This window comes from Mauremys mutica, chromosome 2 (assembly GCF_020497125.1).
Source record: "Mauremys mutica isolate MM-2020 ecotype Southern chromosome 2, ASM2049712v1, whole genome shotgun sequence".
Taxonomy (NCBI): Eukaryota; Metazoa; Chordata; order Testudines; family Geoemydidae; genus Mauremys; species Mauremys mutica.
In genome coordinates, this window is record NC_059073.1 from 295,191,477 (window position 1) to 295,210,410 (window position 18,934).

Genomic DNA, 18,934 nt, shown 5'->3' on the forward strand with positions numbered 1-18,934 from the left:
ATGCTGGGACTCGTAGTCTCTGGGGCCCCCATAGCCCAGGACCTGTGGCCATGGCAGGTTACAGGCTGCAGGGTGCGAGCAGGGAGAACTGCCTAGGTCCAGCTGGCTCCTCTGCCGAGCCCAGGGCATGGCTGGTCCCTGCACCTGCCCTGGGGCCGCGCCCAGTGACTGTCACGCACGGGGGCCCCCCCACCCTTGCGACAGTTGGCCGGCGGGGATCACTTTGGGGCTCAGGCCATCCCAATCCTCGTCTGTTCCCCCGGAGCTCCCCCGGATCGTTCCCTTCCCCCTCGGGGCTCACACCTTCAGGCAGCTCCCAGGCTCCGCAGTGCCCCCTGCCCAGAGACACGCAGGGCACAGGGCTCCGTACCCGCCGGCCAGGCCTTGGCTCATCCCCCCACGTCTCCCCTGCAAAGTGTGGGCTGGAAAGACCCGGCCCCCTGTGGCCCACGGGGAGGGTGGGGGCGGGGGGTTTCCGTCTGAGTGGGCAGAGCGAATCCCCACCGCAGCAGCTGTGTTTCCCGGGGAATTCTCCAATCCAGGCTCCTCCGATGGCTGAGTCCGGCTCAGCCGCCAGGATATAAAGCCCTCCCCGGGCTGCTGCCGCCCCACTCCCGAGGGGAAGAGCCACCCGGGGATGTGGCCCTAGGCGCAGGAAGCGGCTGCGGGGAAGGCAGACCCAGGCCAGCGCATTGGGGCTCTGGGACTCCACGAGACTCAGGTAAGGGGGTGCCGGGTGCGCGAGGGTCCTGGGGGCTCGGAGCAGGTAGGGGTGGAAAATCCTGGGGCGATTCCTGCCCGGCTCCCACCCCAAAGCCTCTGAAGCGAGGTGCGTGAGTTCCCCACTCCCATCCAGCCCGGCGTGGCTGTGGGCATCCAGCGAACTTCCTACCCTGGGGTGAGCGTGGGGCACAGCAGGGATGTGGCGGACAGTTCTGGACTAGCCTGCCCCTAGGAGACGCTGCTGCCTCCCCATAGCAGTTAGGGGCTGGCAGGAGGGTTTCTAGCCTTTCTAAATCGTTGTGCTACCTAACGTAGCTGTGGACGTTAGTCACACGAGCGTCTAGCCAAATCCTTCTTTGAACCCACCGAAGCTCTTGGCCTCAGTACAATCTGGTAGCAGTGGGTTCCAAAGGTTAACACTATCTGGTGTCTCCAGGAAGGCCAAGGTTTCCATAGCCCATGGTAGTCCCAGTCTGCAGCCCCGCTAGGGAGGGGAATAGTCTCCACTGCAGGGTGGGAGCCAGTCTGGGCCTCCCGGAGTAGAGGGGGGCTGACCCCGTCACACCCTGGGGCCCGGGTGGAGGGGGCGGCTCTGAGTTGGGCAGCGAGGTGCGGGATCAATGTGCCGTTTGCTAGCTGTTACACGTGTGTGAGCACGCTGCACACGCTGCTGGGGGCGTGCGATTCCAGCTTGGGCACACTCCCACGCTAGCTCTGCTCCAGCGGGCGCACAGAAAGCAGCAGCAGGGGCAGCGGCGTGGGCTAGCCACTGAGTACGTCCCCCGGGGTCAGGCGGGGCGGCTGGCCTGACCCATCACCGTGCCACCGCTGCACACGGCTGTTCTTAGCACCTCGCTCCAGCATAGCTAGCGCCTCTGAGCCCGGGGGTTGGCACCTCCCAGCTGGTGCATAGACCCTCGCCAGCGCCGGGCAAAGCCAGCACCAGTGGAACCGCTGGGGTCCGTAGGGTTCCCCCCACCTGGTGTTACCAAGCGGGGCTGACTGTGTTAGTGAGAATGGCCACAGCAGGCGAACACCCCCGGCGGCTGCAGGGCGAACGCTGGCCATGCTGGGGCGAAGGTTTCCTGGCCATCGGGCCGCTCTTTGGTGCCTTTTTCCATTTGGAAAAGCCTCCGCTCCAGGCAGGGAGCAAAACACTCCTGTGAGGTGACCAGCTGCACCCCACGAATAGCAGAGAATAGCTCTGACGGGCCGTGCTGAAATGCCTCGGTGTGAGGGGCTGGACAACCCTGAGTAACAAACCCACCCGGGAGAGCTCTGGCCGCTGTCAGCCCTGGCTCGGGGGGGTCTGACCTCTGGGAGAGCCCTGGCTGCTGCCAGCCGTGGCTCGGGGGGGCTCCGTGGCCGCTCCCAGGCCTGGCTCGGGGGGTCTCCGCTCTGGGAGAGTCCTGGCTGCTGCCAGCCCTGGCTCGGGGGGTCTCCGCTCCGGGAGAGCCCTGGCCGCTGCCAGCCGTGGCTCGGGGGGTCTCCGCTCCGGGAGAGCCCTGGCCACTGCCAGCCGTGGCTCGGGGGGTCTCCGCTCCGGGAGAGCCCTGGCCGCTCCCAGCCGTGGCTCGGGGGTTGGGGGTCTGAGCTCTGGGAGAACCCTGGCCGCTCCCAGCCGTGGCTCGGGGGGTCTCCGCTCCGGGAGAGCCCTGGCCGCTCCCAGCCCTGGCTCGGGGGGTCTCCGCTCCGGGAGAGCCCTGGCCGCTCCCAGCCGTGGCTTGGGGGGTCTCCGCTCCGGGAGAGCCCTGGCCGCTCCCAGCCCTGGCTCGGGGGGTCTCCGCTCCGGGAGAGCCCTGGCCGCTCCCAGCCGTGGCTCGGGGGGTCTCCGCTCCGGGAGAGCCCTGGGCCGCTCCCCGTAGTGCCCAGGCTCGGTGAGTCCCTGCTGGATGGTTTGCTGTGAACATTGGCCTGGCCCTGGCCCGAGCTGCTTAGCAAAGTTGGGGGGTCTGAGCTGCCCCCGCTCCCGGTGAGCCTCTCTGTCTCCGCAGGCTGCCCGTGGCGCCGGTGAGATTGGCTGCGGGCCATGCCGGGTGCAGCATGGGGCCGGGGTCTCTGCCCTCCCGCCGGGGAGCTGATGGGGACGCTGGTCTGGCTCTCGCTCTGGGTGCCGGCGGTGCTGGCTGAGGGGTAAGGACGTGTCTCCCGCTGTGGGTTCTTCCATGAGCAGCCGGCCCCGGGCTCCCCCGCCCCCAGGCCCGGCACCAGGAGGGCCCCTGCATGCAGGGGAGCAGAGCTGAGCCCCAGTGCATGGGGCGATGACCCCCCAGGCGGCCGTGCAGCCGCAGGGCTCTGCCTGCCTGTGATCCCTGGGGCCGGTCCCCGCAGGCCCACGCTGTGCCGGGGTCCCTGGGGGGATGGGAAAAGCCTGAGTCCACTCGCATCCCTCAGGATAGAGGGGTGAGGCAGTGCGGGGGCAGGGCGAGGGTTAGTTTAGGGGACCCCTGCTCCCCCCCCCAGCTGGGCTCCTCACCCCCCGACTCCAGCCAGTCCCAAGGCCTCACAGCCCCCCCACGTGGCTTCACCCTCCGCTGCTGGCCGGGCGGTCTGGGAACCCCATGGCAGCCCCTCCCCCTGTGACTCCAATGTCGGGGTGGGGGAGGATGGGAAGCCAGATCCCTGCACAGCTGGGACGGGGGAGCCAGGCTCCCTGAACCCCCCGTCGTGGCTGGGACGGGGGAGCCGGGCTCCCTGAACCCCCTGTCGGGGCTGGGACGGGGGAGCCAGGCTCAGCGCAGGCCTGGGCTGCACGGGGGGCTCTGGATCCGAGTGCTGCGGGTTTGGCGCTGGGACTCCTGGCCAGGCTTGGCCGGCTGAGGGCCCGGGTTGCAACCTGAGGGGAGGGGTGGGAAAGGCTGGGTCCCGGGCTCTGGCTTAGGGACCCAGGGCTCTGGTTTTGGGGAGCTGGGTCCAGGGCTCCGGTTTGGGGGCCCAGGGCTCCGGTTTGGGGGAGCGGGGTCCAGGGCTCCGGTTTGGGGGTCCAGGGCTCTGGTTTGGGGGAGTGGGGTCCAGGGCTCCGGTTTGGGGGTCCAGGGCTCCGGTTTGGGGGAGCTGGGTCCAGGGCTCCGGTTTGGGGGTCCAGGGCTCCGGTTTGGGGGAGCTGGGTCCAGGACTCCGGTTTGAGGGACCAAGGTTGTGGTTTCAGGGTCCAGGGCTCCAGTTTGGGGGTCCAGGGCTCTGGTTTGGGGGAGCTGGATCCAGGGCTTCAGTTTTGGGATCCAGGGCTCCGGTTTTGGGGGGCAGGGTCCAGGGCTCCGGTTTGGGGAGCTGGGTCCAGGGCTCCGGTTTGGGGGTCCAGGGCTCCGGTTTGGGGGAGCTGGGTCCAGGGCTCCAGTTTGGGGGTCCAGGGCTCCGGTTTGGGGGAGCAGGATCCAGGGCTCCAGTTTTGGGGTCCAGGGCTCCGGTATGCGGGAGCTGGATCCAGGGCTCCGGTTTGGGGGTCTAGGGCTCTGTGTGGGGGCCCAGGGCTCCGGTTTGGGGGAGCTGGGTCCAGGGCTCCGGTTTGGGGGTCCAGGGCTCCGGTTTGGGGGAGCTGGGTCCAGGACTCCGGTTTGAGGGACCAAGGTTGTGGTTTCAGGGTCCAGGGCTCCAGTTTGGGGGTCCAGGGCTCTGGTTTGGGGGAGCTGGATCCAGGGCTTCAGTTTTGGGATCCAGGGCTCCGGTTTTGGGGGGCAGGGTCCAGGGCTCCGGTTTGGGGAGCTGGGTCCAGGGCTCCGGTTTGGGGGTCCAGGGCTCCGGTATGCGGGAGCTGGGTCCAGGGCTCCAGTTTGGGGGTCCAGGGCTCCGGTTTGGGGGAGCAGGATCCAGGGCTCCAGTTTTGGGGTCCAGGGCTCCGGTATGCGGGAGCTGGATCCAGGGCTCCGGTTTGGGGGTCTAGGGCTCTGTGTGGGGGCCCAGGGCTCCGGTTTGCGGGAGCTGGATCCAGGGCTCCGGTTTGGGGGTCTAGGGCTCTGTGTGGGGGCCGGGCCTGTTCCTCGTTCGGATGCCGGTGCCGTTGCAGGCGCTGGTGCGAGAGGACGGAGCAGGTGACGGAGGAGGAGGTGGTGAGCCCCCGGCGCGAGCAGGCGGTGCCCTGCGCGGACGTGCACCACTACCACCTGGCTGGCTGGCGCATCGACCAGCACAGGATGCACCAGGCCTACGGCGGGGACCAGGCCATTGCCCACTTCTATGCCCAGGCCGGGCCCACCGCCTCCCTGTGCTACATCTACAAGTGAGCGGGCAGGGAGAGCGGGGCGGGGGCACCCAGGCCAAGCAGGAGCCGGCCCCGGGGCAGAGCAGGGGCTGCTGGGGGGAGGGGGGATCGGGGAGGCCAATAAGGAACCAAGGGAGATTCAGCCCAGGGGTGACTCCCTCAGCACCTCCCCTCTCTGTGCCCCCCCTCCCCTCTGTGCCCCCTGTCCCCTCTCTGTGCCCCCCGTCCCCACTGTGCCCCCTCCCCTCTCTGTGCCCCCCTCCCCTCTGTGTCCCCCCTCCCCTCTGTGCCCCCGATCCCCACTCTGTGCCCCCATCCCCTCTCTGTGCCCCCCCTGTCCTCTCTGTGACCCCGTCCCCACTGTGCCCCCTCCCCTCTCTGTGACCCCCCTCCCCACTCAGTGCCCCCCGTCCCCACTCTGTGCCCCCCATCCCCTCTCTGTGCCCCCCATCCCCTCTCTGTGACCCCGTCCCCACTGTGCCCCCTCCCCTCTCTGTGACCCCCCTCCCCACTCAGTGCCCCCAGTCCCCACTCTGTGCCCCCCATCCCCTCTCTGTGCCCCCCGTCCCCTCTCTGTGCCCCCCGTCCCCACTGTGCCCCCTCCCCTCTCTGTGACCCCCGTCCCCTCTCTGTGCCCCCGTCCCCACTCTGTGACCCCGTCCCCACTGTGCTCCCCCCCTCTGTGACCCCCCGCCCCACTCAGTGCCCCCCGTCCCCTCTCTGTGCCCCCCTCCCCACTCTGTTCCCCGTCCCCTCTCTGTGCCCCCGTGCCCACTGTGACTCCAATCCCCATTCTGTGCCCCCCTGTCCTCTCTGTGCCCCCCGTCCCCTCTCTGTGACCCCGTCCCCACTGTGCCCCCTCCCCTCTCTGTGACCCCCCTCCCCACTCAGTGCCCCCCGTCCCCTCTCTGTGACCCCGTCCCCACTGTGCCCCTCCCCTCTCTGTGACCCCCCTCCCCACTCAGTGCCCCCCGTCCCCTCTCTGTGCCCCCGTCCCCTCTCTGTGCCCCCGTCCCCACTCTGTGTCCCCTGTCCCCTCTCTGTGCCCCCCATCCCCTCTCTGTGCCCCCCTCCCCTCTGTGCCCCCCATCCCCTCTCTGTGCCCCCCTCCCCTCTCTGTGCCCCCATCCCCACTGTGACCCCAATCCCCATTCTGTGCCCCCCTGTCCTCTCTGTGCCCCCGTCCCCTCTCTGTGCCCCCAATCCCCACTCTGTGCCCCCCGTCCTCTCTGTGACCCCAATCCCCTCTCTGTGCCCCCCCGTCCTCTCTGTGACCCCAATCCCCACTCTGTGCCCCTGTCCCCTCTCTGTGCCCCCATCCCCACTCTGTAACCCCTGTTCTCTCTGTGCCCCCCCGTCCTCTCTGTGCCCCCCGTCCCCACTCTATGCCCCCCTCCCCTCTCTGTGCCCCCCGTCCCCTCTGTGACCCCGATCCCCATTCTGTGCCCCCATCCCCACTGTGACCCCTGTCCTCTCTGTGCTCCCCTCCCCTCTCTGCCCCCTCCCCACTCTGTGCCCCCCATGTCTGTGCCCACCGCCCCTCTCTGACCGTGTCTCTCCCCTGCCCACTAGGCCCCCAGACACGAGGCCCGTGGTGTGGAACCGCACAGTGCGAGCCTGCTGCCAGGGCTGGAGCGGGCCCCACTGCACCCAGGGTGAGGAGCCTGCCGGAGCCGGGCACAGGGCGTCGGGCTGGGGCTGGCGGGGGGGTTCAGGGGGGAGGGGAGCCGAGCACAGGGTCTAAGGCAGGGGCTGGCGGGGGGGGGGTTCGGGGGGAGGGGAGCCGGGCACAGGGCGTCGGGCTGGGGCCTGTGGGGGCCGGGTTCTGGGGGGAGGGGAGCCGCGCACAGGGTCTAAGGCAGGGGCTGGGGGGCGGGGGGGGGATCGGGGGGAGGGGAGCCGGGCACAGGGCGTCAGGCTGGAGCAGGTGGGGGGGGTTCAGGGGGGAGGGGAGCCGGGCACAGGGCGTCGGGCTGGGGCTGGCGGGGGGCTGGGTTCGGGGGAGGGGAGCCGGGCACAGGGCATCGGGCTGGGGCTGGCGGGGGGCTGGGTTCGGGGGAGGGGAGCCGGGCACAGGGCGTCGGGCTGGAGCAGGTGGGGGCCGGGTTCGGGGGTGGGGAGGGGAGCCGGGCACAGGGCGTCGGGCTGGAGCAGGTGGGGGCCGGGTTCGGGGGGAGGGGAGCCTGGCACAGGGCGTCGGGCTGGAGCAGGTGGGGGCTGGGTTTGGGGTGGGGCCTCGTTCTCCCCTGACCGGTGTCTGTCGCTCTCCCCCAGGCGAGGGCTTCCTGGGGCTCTGCTTCTCCACGTGGCAGTGCCAGGCTGGCCTGGGCACCTGGAACCTGTCCCTGCTGAGCATGGCCGAGTGCTGCGGGCGCCCCTGGGGCCGCAGCTGGAAGAACGCCTCCTCCGAGCTCTGCCTCGGCTGCTCCGCCCTGCCCCTGCCAGGTGAGTCCTGGCTCCGGGGGCAAGGGGCACTGCCCTGCGTGCTCCTCCCATTGCCAGGCCTTGCTGCATCCACCTGGGGCAGCGCCCCCAGCCCCCCAGCCAGTCCCACTCCGCAGCACCATGGAGCCGCAGCCCCCGGGAGATGGCAGCTCCCAGCATGCCTTGCGCCCTGCAGTGTGCTCTCCGGGACAGCCACAGGGGTGCTGAGGAGTGAGACCCTCACCCCCCCGGGCAGCAGTGACCCTCAGGAGAGACCCCAGGGCGGCCCTGGGCAGCTGAGCTCTGACTGACCCTCCCAGGGGGGCGAGTCGGAGCCCCCCACGCCAGGTCTCCCAGAGGCCGGTTACTGGGTGCCCCCCAGCCCATGCTGTCTCCCTTGCCCCCACGGCAGCTCACAGTGGGGGGTCCTGGTTCTGGGGTTCTGTGGGTGTCACCGGACCGTGACGTGCCCGCTGGCTGATCGGTCCCCCTGTTCTTCCGCAGGGGACCTGCCGGCCCCCTTTCTCCTCCGGCCCTTGCCCCCCACGGCCCTGCTGGGCCTGCCCAGGCCTCGCCACCACCTCTTCGCCACCTGCGTCACCTGGGCCGGCTTCCACTACCGCAGCTTTGATGGGAAACATTTCCACTTCCACGGGGACTGCAGCTACAGCCTAGCCGCTGCCTCCGACGGCACCTGGGCCGTGGACATCTCAGGCAGCGGGACCTGCGCACCACCGCACTGCCACCGGGTACGGGGTCTCGCCGGGGTCCTCCGGGACCAGCCAGGGCCTCGGGCGGGGGGTGCGGGGAGAGACGGGAAGAAAGGGAGAGGGGGTGAGAAAAGAGCAAGGGAGAGTGTGATGGGTTCGGTCACAGACACCCCCTTGGGACTGTCACCTGACGTGCTGAAGTTACCTCTGAGCCCGTTTTCCTTGCCGGCTTGGGACTCCAGAACCCTGCCTTGTGGAGCCAGACACGCCAGCGTGCTGCAGCACAGACCCGGGGTCTGGGCCATGCCCCCAAAGCTGCAGCCTTAGCTGAAAACAGTTTAGCAGGTCACCTCTCCAGCACCCAGACACCCAGCTCCCAATGGGATCTAAACCCCAAATAAATCCGTTTTACTCTGTATAAAGCTTAGCCAGGGTGAACTCATAGATTGTTCACCCTCTATAACACTGAGAGAGAGACATGCACAGCTGTTTGCTCCCCCAGGTATTAATCACTAATAAACAAAAGTGATTGTATTGAGTATAACAAGTAGGATTTAAGTGGTCTCAAGTAATAACAGACAGAACAAAGTAAGTTACCAAGCAAAATAAACTCGCAAGTCTAAGCCTAATACATTAAGAAACTGAATATAGGTAAATCTGATCCTCAGAGATGTTCCAATAAGTGTCTTTCACAGATTAGACTTTTTCCTAGTCTGGGCCCAATCCTTTCCCTGGTCCAGTCCTTGTCAGTTCCAGCTCAGGTGGTAGCTAGGGGATTTCTCATGACTGCAGCCCCCTTTGTCCTGTTCCTCCCCCTGTTATAGCTTTGGCCCAAGGCAGGAATCTTTGTCTCTCGGGGTCCCCACCCCCTTCTAAATGGAAAGGTTCCCGATGTAAGATGGTTTCCAGCATCATGTGACATGGTCACATGGCCTGTGAGACGCCCCAGCCTCCATTCTTCCCCGGCTGGCTCACAGGGACACAGGAAGGGCTGCACGTAAACAGCCATTTACAACCAATGGTCCTAGTCAGTGGGAGCCATCAAGAGTCTAAACCCCCATCAAAGGCCCACACTTCGCACAGTTACAACAGGCCCCCAGAGTTATACCTCATATTCCTGGCTCCAGATACACGAGCGGTTCATGCCTACAAACAGGGGGATATATTCTCTAGGTTACAACCTTTGTAGTGGTGCCTCCCAAGAGACCTTTTGCACAAAGCATATTCCAGTGACATCATATTTCCCCTCCTAAGGGGATGCATACGGATGCAATGTCAGAGAGAGACACACTGAGAGCGGGCTGGGGGCGGAGGGGGGTGCCAGGGAGAGCCTGGGGGGGAGACTGGCTGAGGAGGGGCCGGTGGAGGTCACCTACCCCCCCACCCCGCTCCACAGAGCTTCAGGCTGGAAGACCTCCCAGGCCACAGGCCGTGAATTTCAGCCAGTTCTGTCTGGTCCGAGCCCCGTGGCTTGTGTCTGGCTAGAGCGTCTCTCAGGGAAGTAGCCAGTCTGCTGGGAAGCCAGTGAGGGATGGAGACTCCCCACTGCCCGGGGAAGCTGGTCCCAGTGGCCCGTCCCCGCGCTGTTAAGCCATGGGCCATGTTCCGCCGCCCCCCGCCAGCTCCGCGTGCCCCGGAGCTGCCAGCTCGCTCACTCCCTGCCCCGGCTCCCCCGCAGGCGCTGCGCATGCTCTTCGGGCTGGACCTGGTGGTGGCTCAGGGCCGAAACGTCTCCGTGAACGGGGCTGTGGTGCCGGAGGGGGAGCCGCTCCTGCAGGACGGTGAGGGGGTCAGAGAGCTCTGCGGGGGAAAGCCACGGGGCCAGCACGCGGCACGCAGGGGCTTCCGATCTGCCCATCTGCCTGGCAGAGCCCTGGAGACCCCCATGTCCTGGGCTCCCTGGGGTCTCCCCGGGCGCCTGGTGCTCAGCTGCCCTGACACCGCCGGGGTCCACCGTGCCCAGGGCCCAGGCAGAGCTGGTGGGGGGAGAGGTCTAGCACTGCTAAGGGGGCCTGGGACCCGGGGGGGACAGGACTGCTGGGCCATGGGGCGAGTTCGGGGAATGGGATGGGATTAAGGGGCTCACAGAGCACTGAGGCTGTGCCCGGGCGGGAGCAGGCCGACAGTCCGTCACCCAGGGCTCTGAGCAGCCCAGCCCTGGGGCTCCCAGCCCCTCCTGGAGATGATCCCACCGCTGGCTCCATCTCCCTGGCAGGGAGGCCTCTTGCTCAGACCCTCCCCGTCTCTGTGGGTGCCGGCCGGCAGCCGGGCCCGTGGCTCTGCTGAGCTGCCCCCCGCTCTCCCCCTGCAGGGATCAGCGTCCGGTGGCTCGGTGACTTCGTCTTCGTGGAGAGCGGCCTGGGCGTGCGGGTCAAGTCTGACGGGCGCGAGACGGTGTATGTGACGGTCAGCGGGGAGCTGCGGGGCGCCACACGCGGGCTCTGCGGGCGGTACAACGACGATCCTGCTGGTGAGCGCAGCCCTGCGGGGGCAGCCCGCCCTGGTCACCGCGTGGGGCGGGACCCCCTGCCGACAGCGCCCTGCCCCCAACCCGCCCTGCTCACTGCGTGGGGCCGGACCCCTGCCGACAGCGCCCCGCCCCCAACCCACCCTGCTCACCGCGTGGGGCCAGGCCCCCTGCCGACAGCGCCCCGCCCCCAACCTGCCCTGCTCACCGCGTGGGGCCGGACCGCCTGCCGACAGCGCCCCGCCCCCAACCCGCCCTGCTCACCGCGTGGGGCCGGACCCCCTGCCGACAGCGCCCCGCCCCCAACCCGCCCTGCTCACCGCGTGGGGCCGGACCCCTGCTGACAGCGCCCCGCCCCCAACCCGCCCTGCTCACCGCGTGGGGCCGGGCCCCCTGCTGACAGCGCCCCGCCCCCAACCCGCCCTGGTCACCGCGTGGGGCCGGGCCCCTGCCGACAGCGCCCTGCCCCCAACCCACCCTGCTCACCGCGTGGGGTCGGGCCCCCTGCCGACAGTGCCCTGCCCCCAACCCGCCCTGGTCACCGTGTGGGGCCGGGCCCCTGCCGACAGCGCCCCGCCCCCAACCCGCCCTGCTCACCGCGTGGGGCCAGACCCCCTGCCGACAGCGCCCCGCCCCCAACCCGCCCTGCTCACCGCGTGGGGCCAGACCCCCTGCCGACAGCGCCCCGCCCCCAACCCGCCCTGCTCACTGCGTGGGGCCGGACCCACTGCCGACAGCACCCAGAGCTCCGTTGGGAGGCCAGAGCCCAGTCTGGGCTCCTGTCCATTTTCCCAGCCAGCTCCAAACTGAAACCCCCTCCAGCCTCTCACTCAGCCTCCCCCGGCTCCTCCTCCAGCCTTTGGGCAGAGGTGTCACCTGGCCCCAACCCCCCTCCTGGTTCTCAGGTTCCGTGCTCAGGTATCTGGCCTCAAGGAAAGTCTCCCATCCCCAGTGCAGCCAGGCCCAGCAAAACTCCCCTGTAACCTTCCCAGGCAGCACTCCCCCGGCCCTGCTGCGTCCCAGCCACCCCCAGGAGTCAACGAAAACATTGAGAACATTCCCACTTCCTCACAGTCTCCATCTCCGCCAGCCCTGCTGGGCGTGTGTCTCCCCCACAGCGCTCAGCGAGCAGCGGAGCACCCCCTGCCAGGGCCTGGGACATCCCCGGCCCCTGCATCCCCGGGGGGGGGACACCTGCCCCATCCAACGGCCCTGCTGGGCGTGTCTCCCCCTCACAGCGCTCAGCGAGCACCGAAGCACCCCCTGCCAGGGCCTGGGACATTCCCGGGCCCTGCATCCCCGGGGGGGACACCTGCCCCATCCAACGGCCCTGCTGGGCGTGTCTCCCCCACAGCGCTCAGCGAGCACCGGAGCACCCCCTGCCAGGGCCTGGGACATCCCCGGGCCCTGCATCCCCGGGGAGGGGACACCTGCCCCATCCAACGGCCCTGCTGGGCGTGTCTCCCCCACAGCGCTCAGCGAGCACCGGAGCACCCCCTGCCAGGGCCTGGGACATCCCCGGCCCCTGCATCCCCGGGGGGGGGACACCTGCCCCATCCAACGGCCCTGCTGGGCGTGTGTCTCCCCCTCACAGCGCTCAGCGAGCACCGGAGCACCCCCTGCCAGGGCCTGGGACATCCCCGTCCCCTGCATCCCCGGGGGGGGGACACCTGCCCCATCCAACGGCCCTGCTGGGCGTGTCTCCCCCTCACAGCGCTCAGCGAGCACCGGAGCACCCCCTGCCAGGGCCTGGGACATCCCCGGCCCCTGCATCCCCGGGGGGGGGGACACCTGCCCCATCCAACGGCCCTGCTGGGCGTGTGTCTCCCCCACAGCGCTCAGCGAGCAGCGGAGCACCCCCTGCCAGGGCCTGGGACATCCCCGGCCCCTGCATCCCCGGGGGGGACACCTGCCCCATCCAACGGCCCTGCTGGGCGTGTCTCCCCCACAGCGCTCAGCGAGCACCGGAGCACCCCCTGCCAGGGCCTGGGACATCCCCGGCCCCTGCATCCCCGGGGGGGGGGACACCTGCCCCATCCAACGGCCCTGCTGGGCGTGTGTCTCCCCCACAGCGTTCAGCGAGCACCGGAGCACCCCCTGCCAGGGCCTGGGACATCCCCGGCCCCTGCATCCCCGGGGGGGGGGACACCTGCCCCATCCAACGGCCCTGCTGGGCGTGTGTCTCCCCCACAGCGCTCAGCGAGCACCGGAGCACCCCCTGCCAGGGCCTGGGACATTCCCGGCCCTGCATCCTGGGGGGGGGACACCTGCCCCATCCAACGGCCCTGCTGGGCGTGTGTCTCCCCCACAGCGCTCAGCGAGCACCGGAGCACCCCCTGCCAGGGCCTGGGACATTCCCGGCCCTGCATCCTGGGGGGGGGGACACCTGCCCCATCCAACGGCCCTGCTGGGCGTGTGTCTCCCCCACAGCGCTCAGCGAGCACCGGAGCACCCCCTGCCAGGGCCTGGGACATTCCCGGGCCCTGCATCCCCGGGGGGGGGGACACCTGCCCCATCCAACGGCCCTGCTGGGTGAGGGCCCCCAGCTCGCTCCAGGGGACGGGACAGGACGGTCCTCGCCCCCCTGGGGCTCTTCTCTCCTCGGCCTGCCTGTGTCTTGGTGACAGTGCCCTGCCACTGCCCATGCGTCTCCCCTGGGGCGGAGCAGGGAGCGGACACCAGAGGCTGTTCCTGGCTTGGGCTGGTGAGCACGGTGTGAGACCTGAGGGGAGATCTGGCTGCGGGGGGTGCCCCCATTCCCATCCCTGACCCACCAGCAGGGGCGGGTTCCTTGCCCCACATCCCCAGCGCCTGTTGTGCTTGCAGATGACTTCCTGCGTGTAGGAGGGGATGTGGCCTCGCTTGCTGCCAGCTTCGGGAATTCCTGGAGGGTCCCGGATGCCAGCCCAGAGGTACTGGGGAGGGCCCCTGCTGCTGTCCTCTCCCATGGCTCAGAGGGAGGGGGAGGGCGTGACACCCCCCAAGGGCTCGGTTAGTGCCCAGAGCCCTTCGCCCCGTGCAGCGTATTCCTGACCCTGCCAGGAGCAGCCGAAGCTGGGGTGTGTGTGGCAGCTTGTGGCGATGCTTCTCCCGCACAGGAGCAATGCGTGCTCAGAAGGGGGAGCGCCCGGGGGCTGCATGGGGTGAGGTGGGCGTGCTCCCCCCCCCGTGCGGCTCTGGGGGGCGCTGGGCTGATGGCCGAGGCTGGGGGTGCTCCCCCCCCATGCGGCTCTGGGGGGCGCTGGGCTGATGGCCAAGGCTGGTGGTGCTCCCCCCCCATGCAGCTCTGGGGGGCGCTGGGCTGATGGCCGAGCCTGGGGGTGCTCCCCCATGTGCGGCTCTAGGGGGTGCTGGGCTGATGGCCGAGGCTGGGGGTGCTCCCCCGCGTGCGGCTCTGGGGGGCGCTGGGCTGATAGCCGAGGCTGGGGGTGCTCCCCCCCGTGCGGCTCTGGGGGGCGCTGGGCTGATGGTGGAGCCTGGGTTGCTCCCTCCCATACAGCTCTGGGGAGTGCTGGGCTGATGGCCGAGGCTGGGCGTGCTCCCCCCGATGCAGCTCTGGGGGGCGCTGGGCTGATGGCGGAGCCTGGGGTGCTCTGGCACTGACGGGGTTTCTGCTCTGCCCGGGTGCAGCTCCCGTGCCAGGACGCGGCGGAGGCGGGACACAGCTGCGACGTCGCGGAGGCCGGCGCCCTGAGGCAGGAGGCCGAGGCCGTGTGCCGGAAGCTGCTGGCCAGCCCCTTCAGCCAGTGCCACTCCGAGGTCAGGGGACGGCAGGACCCACCCCCCGGGGGGCAGCCGGGGGCAGCCTCGCCCCCCGGCGCTCACTGACGCGGCCTCTCTCCCGGCAGGTGGACCCGGGCGGATTCTACGACGCCTGCATGTACGCGTCCTGCCAGCAGGGAGGCACGGGAGCCGGGAGGCAGGAGGCCGTCTGCGCCACCTTCGCCAGCTACGCCCGCGACTGCGCCCAGCAGCACGTCTACGTCGACTGGCGGAGGCCCGGGTTCTGTGGTAGGGGCCGTGCGCCCCCGGCAGCACCACGGACCCCTCCCCCCTGCCCTGCCCCCCGCCCTCACGCACGCCACCTGCCACAGAGCCCACGCCTTCCCCTCGCACCTGGGTCCCATCCAGGCCTGGCCCCCACATACACCCACCCTCACGGCCACGTTCAGCCCCCTGCACGCTCAGGAGAGGCTCAGCCCCCCGGGCAGCCTGCCCATGAACGCTCCGGGCTGGACGGGTCTGGTGCATGTGTAGGAGGCAGGGAATGGTGCTGCCCTCTCGTGGCGAGGCCCATGGGTCAGAGACCCACTACCCCTGTCAGCGGGGAGCAGCTCCTCTCACTCCGGCACCGCAGCCTGCATGGGGGGAGCAGCAGCCCCCCGGGGCTCTCGCGGCGTCTCCCCACATGAGCGACAGGGCAGATGTGCTCCCTGGGAGCCCGCGCCCGGCTGCCCGGCAGAGGGGGCACTGCCAGCCGGGCCTGAGGCACCGTGTGTCTGCCCCACAGAGAAGCAGTGCGGCCAGGGGAAGCAGTACTCGGACTGCGTGTCCTCATGCCCAGCCAGCTGTGCCGCCGTGGGCACCGGCAAGGAGGGGCACTGCCGGGACGAGTGCGTGAGTGGCTGCGAGTGCCCGCCGGGCCTCTACCTGGAGGGGGGGGCCTGCGTCCCTGAGAGCGACTGCCCCTGCTACCACCGTCGCCAGAAGTACAGCCCAGGGCAGAGCATCCAGCAGCGGTGCAACCAGTGGTGAGGAACTCCCCCATCCCCTCTGCCAGCCGGGCGCCGGTGTGGGCACCGGGGAGGGGCAGCCCCGGGTAACCCCCAGCCAGCCTGAGCCCCGTCCCGCACTGCCGAGGTGGGATCGTCTCTGCTCTGCCGGGGGCAGCTGCTGGCGCCGTCCTGTGCCAGGCTGGGGTGCGGGGATCCGCGGGGACGGCCCGGGCTCTATGGGCCCCTCAGTGATGGAGCGGGGTCAGTCCCCGTCTCAGCTCAGCCAGCCCACGATCCCACCCCGCCCGAGGGGAGAGCAGCATCGTGTGGGGAGCCCCCTGCCTCCTGGGGAATCGCTGGGGGCCCTTCTCCCTCGCCCAGGCAGCTGCGCCCCTTTCCCATACAGCTGACCCGGGGGAGCCAGCTGAGGTCGCTCAATCAGGGTGAACTGCAAACAGACCGGGGCAGACAAACCCCAAACGCTGGTGGTTGTTCCAATACTTAGATTTACCAATCAGCCCAGAACAGCTTCTATTTTACCATACAGGGTATTCAGAGTCCAAACACCGCAGTTCCCTTAAAGCGCCCAGACACACACCTCAGACATGACGATGATGATCACTGAAAATCTGATCTCATCATAGAAAAGAAAAGGTTCTTCCAACCCCAAAGGATCAGCCACACACCCAGCTCCAATTATAACTTAGATCTTACCCACAATACACGCTACAGCCAATTCTTATTAACTAAGCTAAAATGTATTAAAAAAGAAAAGAGAGAGAGTGTGGGTTAAAAGATCGATCTACAGACAGACTTGAATTCAATTCTTGAGGTTCAGACACAGCAGAGATGAGCTTGTAGTTACCAAAAGTCCTTTTAGAAACAGTCCAGAGGTTACAGTCCAATGTCCATATTCAGGGTGACTCCAGTCAGTGACTGGGGATCTCAATCCTTGTGGCTTAAGGTTTCCCCCTCTTGAAACCCAAAGCAGATCTGAGATGAAGCAGGATCGTGTCCCAGGTTCTTATACATTTCCAGCCGCCTCTTGGCCTGAGAAAACAATAGGCCTAACTCTCCTCCCAAACATCCTGGCAATTAGCACAGGGTAATTTACCCGTTAACAGTTCAGATACAGGTCACCACAACCTTCGAAGAGACACACAGACAATAATCCTATTTCCCTCAAGTATCTTCCTAATATTCCTGTTTTGATCTTTGAATCAAAGCTCTAGCAATAGACAAGACTTGTTTGCTGACATCCCAAGCCCTGAGCAAACACCTCCCCTTCTACCTCTACCAATGCAGACTTGCATTTCACAGCTCTGGTCATTTACATACCTTCCTAACCAGCCCTCAGGGTTCACCCATGGGACAGGTCAGTCTGGGAGGTGATTAACTCTTTCTGGCCTTGTCATCTTTCAATGAGATATTAGATCAGACTCATAACGTCCCCAGCTCCTGTGGGCTGCAGAGGAGACCCACCCACGGAGAATCGGGCCTGGTGGGGCGGGGGCGGGGCAGTGACTGAACAAAGCTACTTGAGTGGAACCAGAGAGACGGGTGGCAGCTGGGACACGACACCCCGGGAGCTGCTGGGGACCCCTGGGTGGGCACCCAGGCTGTGCCTCACCAGGCCGGAGAGGCCCCTCCTGGAGATGCCCCCCGCCATGGCCAGCGGGCCCAGGCACCGGCAGCAGCGTCCCAGAGTGCATGCCGCGGCCCGGCGTATGGCAGGGCGCCCAGCCAGCCGTGGCGACCCTGTGCCCCTCTCTCACCCCGTCCCTGCAGCACATGCCAGGGTGGGCGCTGGCGCTGCTCGCAGGACAAGTGCTCGGCCGAGTGTGCCCTGATCGGGGACCCGCACTACGTGACCTTCGACCAGAAGCGCTACTCCTTCCACGGCGTCTGCGAGTACATCCTGGTGCAGGTGAGGGGCCAGGCTGCCGGGGGGAGGGGGGTCTGGTGCCTTGGGAGCTGCCGTGGGGCTGGGGGGCCAGGGGAGTGGGGTCTGGTGCCTTGGGAGCTGCCGTGGGGCTGGGGAGCCAGGCTGCTGGGGGGTCTGGTGCCCTGGGAGCTGCCGTGGGGCTGGGGGGCCAGGGGAGGGGGGGCTGGTGCCCTGGGAGCATCTGTGGGGCTGGGGGGCCAGGCTGCCGGGGGTGGGAGGTGAGGTTTGGTGCCCTGGGAGCTGCTGGGGGGGGGCAGGCTGCCAGGGGAGGGAGGGGGGTCTGGAGTCCTGGGAGCTGCTGTGGGGCTGGGGAGCCAGCCTGCCCGGGGGGAGGGGGGATCTGGAGCCCTGGGAGCCACCTTGGGGCTGGGGAGCCAGGAGAGGAGGGTCTGGTGCCCTGGGAGCTGCTGTGGGGCTGGGGGGCCAGAGGAGGGGGGATCTGGAGCCCTGGGAGCTGCCGTGGGGCTGGGGGGCCAGGCTGCTGGGGGGTCTGGAGCCCTGGGGTGCTGCTACGGGTCTGGGGGGCCAGGCTGCTGGGGGGTCTGGTGCCCTGGGAGCTGCCGTGGGGCTGGGGGGCCAGGCTGCCGGGGGATCTGGTGCCCTGGGAGCTGCCGTGGGGCTGGGGGGCCAGGCTGCCGGGGGATCTGGAGCCTGGGAGCTGCCATGGGGCTGGGGGGGCCAGGCTGCTGGGGGGTCTGGTGCCCTGGGAGCTGCCGTGGGGCTGGGGAGCCAGGCTGCTGGGGGGTCTGGAGCCCTGGGGTGCTGCTACGGGTCTGGGGGGCCAGGCTGCTGGGGGGTCTGGTGCCCTGGGAGCTGCCATGGGGCTGGGGGGGCCAGGCTGCTGGGGGGTCTGGTGCCCTGGGAGCTGCCGTGGGGCTGGGGAGCCAGGCTGCTGGGGGGTCTGGAGCCCTGGGGTGCTGCTACGGGTCTGGGGGGCCAGGCTGCTGGGGGGTCTGGTGCCCTGGGAGCTGCCGTGGGGCTGGGGGGCAGGGCCGTCCTTAGCCACCATAGGCAGAATAGGCAGCCGCCTAGGGCACCACTAGGTCTGGGGGCACCGCTCTGCCCGGAGACGGGAAGCAGTGGAGCATGTAAGATCAGGGCTGCTGGGTCCTAGAGAGAGCCGAATGCAGCACAGGCTGAGGGAGGGGACGGGCTGCTGGGGTCTCTGGGAAGGGGAGGGGGTAGGGGTTGGGGAAGGAGCTCACCTGTGAGTGTGACTCTTTCCCCCTGCTGAGGTGAGGTGAGGCAGGCTCTGTGGCTCTGGAACCAGTATCCTTGTCCCCCATAACATCCATTCTTCTCCCCCATGCCCCATGGAGCACCCCCTCCTTTCTGCCTCCTCCCCAGGAGCATCCCTCTCTCTCCCCTCCCTCCCCTCCGTCAGGGCTGGGTTGGGTGAGGTGCTGGGGCGTAGGTGGGGGGAGGAGGCTGGCTGGCTGCCTGCTGAGGAATGAAAGTGAAAGTAACTCACTTCCTGGGCAGTGAGCCAGGATTGGAATGTCACACAGGGCTGGGCTGGGGTTAGCCAGATGTGTGAAAACTCAGGACAGGGGGTTGGGGTAGGGTGAGCAGATATCCCTATTTTATAGGGCCAGTCCCAATTTTGGGGTCTTTTTCTTATATAGGCTCCTTTTACCCCCCACCCCCTGTCCTGATTTTTCACACTTGCTGTCTGATCACTCTAGGTGGGGGTAATTGGTGCCTATATAAGACAAAGCACCAAATATCGGGACTGGCCCTATAAAATCAGGA

At 68.1% G+C, this 18,934-nt stretch overlaps 1 protein-coding gene across 1 annotated transcript in view; it reads left to right on the forward strand.

Annotated features, from left to right (window-relative positions):
- Positions 1 to 2,752: 2,752 nt before the first annotated feature.
- Positions 2,753 to 18,934, forward strand: part of LOC123363313 (SCO-spondin-like) — a 153,155-nt gene continuing 136,973 nt past the window's right edge. Inside the window, exons 1-12 of the mRNA XM_045004174.1 lie at positions 2,753 to 2,856; positions 4,727 to 4,939; positions 6,494 to 6,576; positions 7,196 to 7,366; positions 7,850 to 7,950; positions 8,010 to 8,094; positions 10,367 to 10,525; positions 13,349 to 13,434; positions 14,153 to 14,281; positions 14,371 to 14,533; positions 15,033 to 15,273; positions 17,026 to 17,164. Of these exons, the coding sequence (XP_044860109.1) occupies positions 2,753 to 2,856; positions 4,727 to 4,939; positions 6,494 to 6,576; positions 7,196 to 7,366; positions 7,850 to 7,950; positions 8,010 to 8,094; positions 10,367 to 10,525; positions 13,349 to 13,434; positions 14,153 to 14,281; positions 14,371 to 14,533; positions 15,033 to 15,273; positions 17,026 to 17,164 (1,674 nt within the window). The remainder of the gene's footprint in view (positions 2,857 to 4,726; positions 4,940 to 6,493; positions 6,577 to 7,195; positions 7,367 to 7,849; positions 7,951 to 8,009; positions 8,095 to 10,366; positions 10,526 to 13,348; positions 13,435 to 14,152; positions 14,282 to 14,370; positions 14,534 to 15,032; positions 15,274 to 17,025; positions 17,165 to 18,934) is intronic.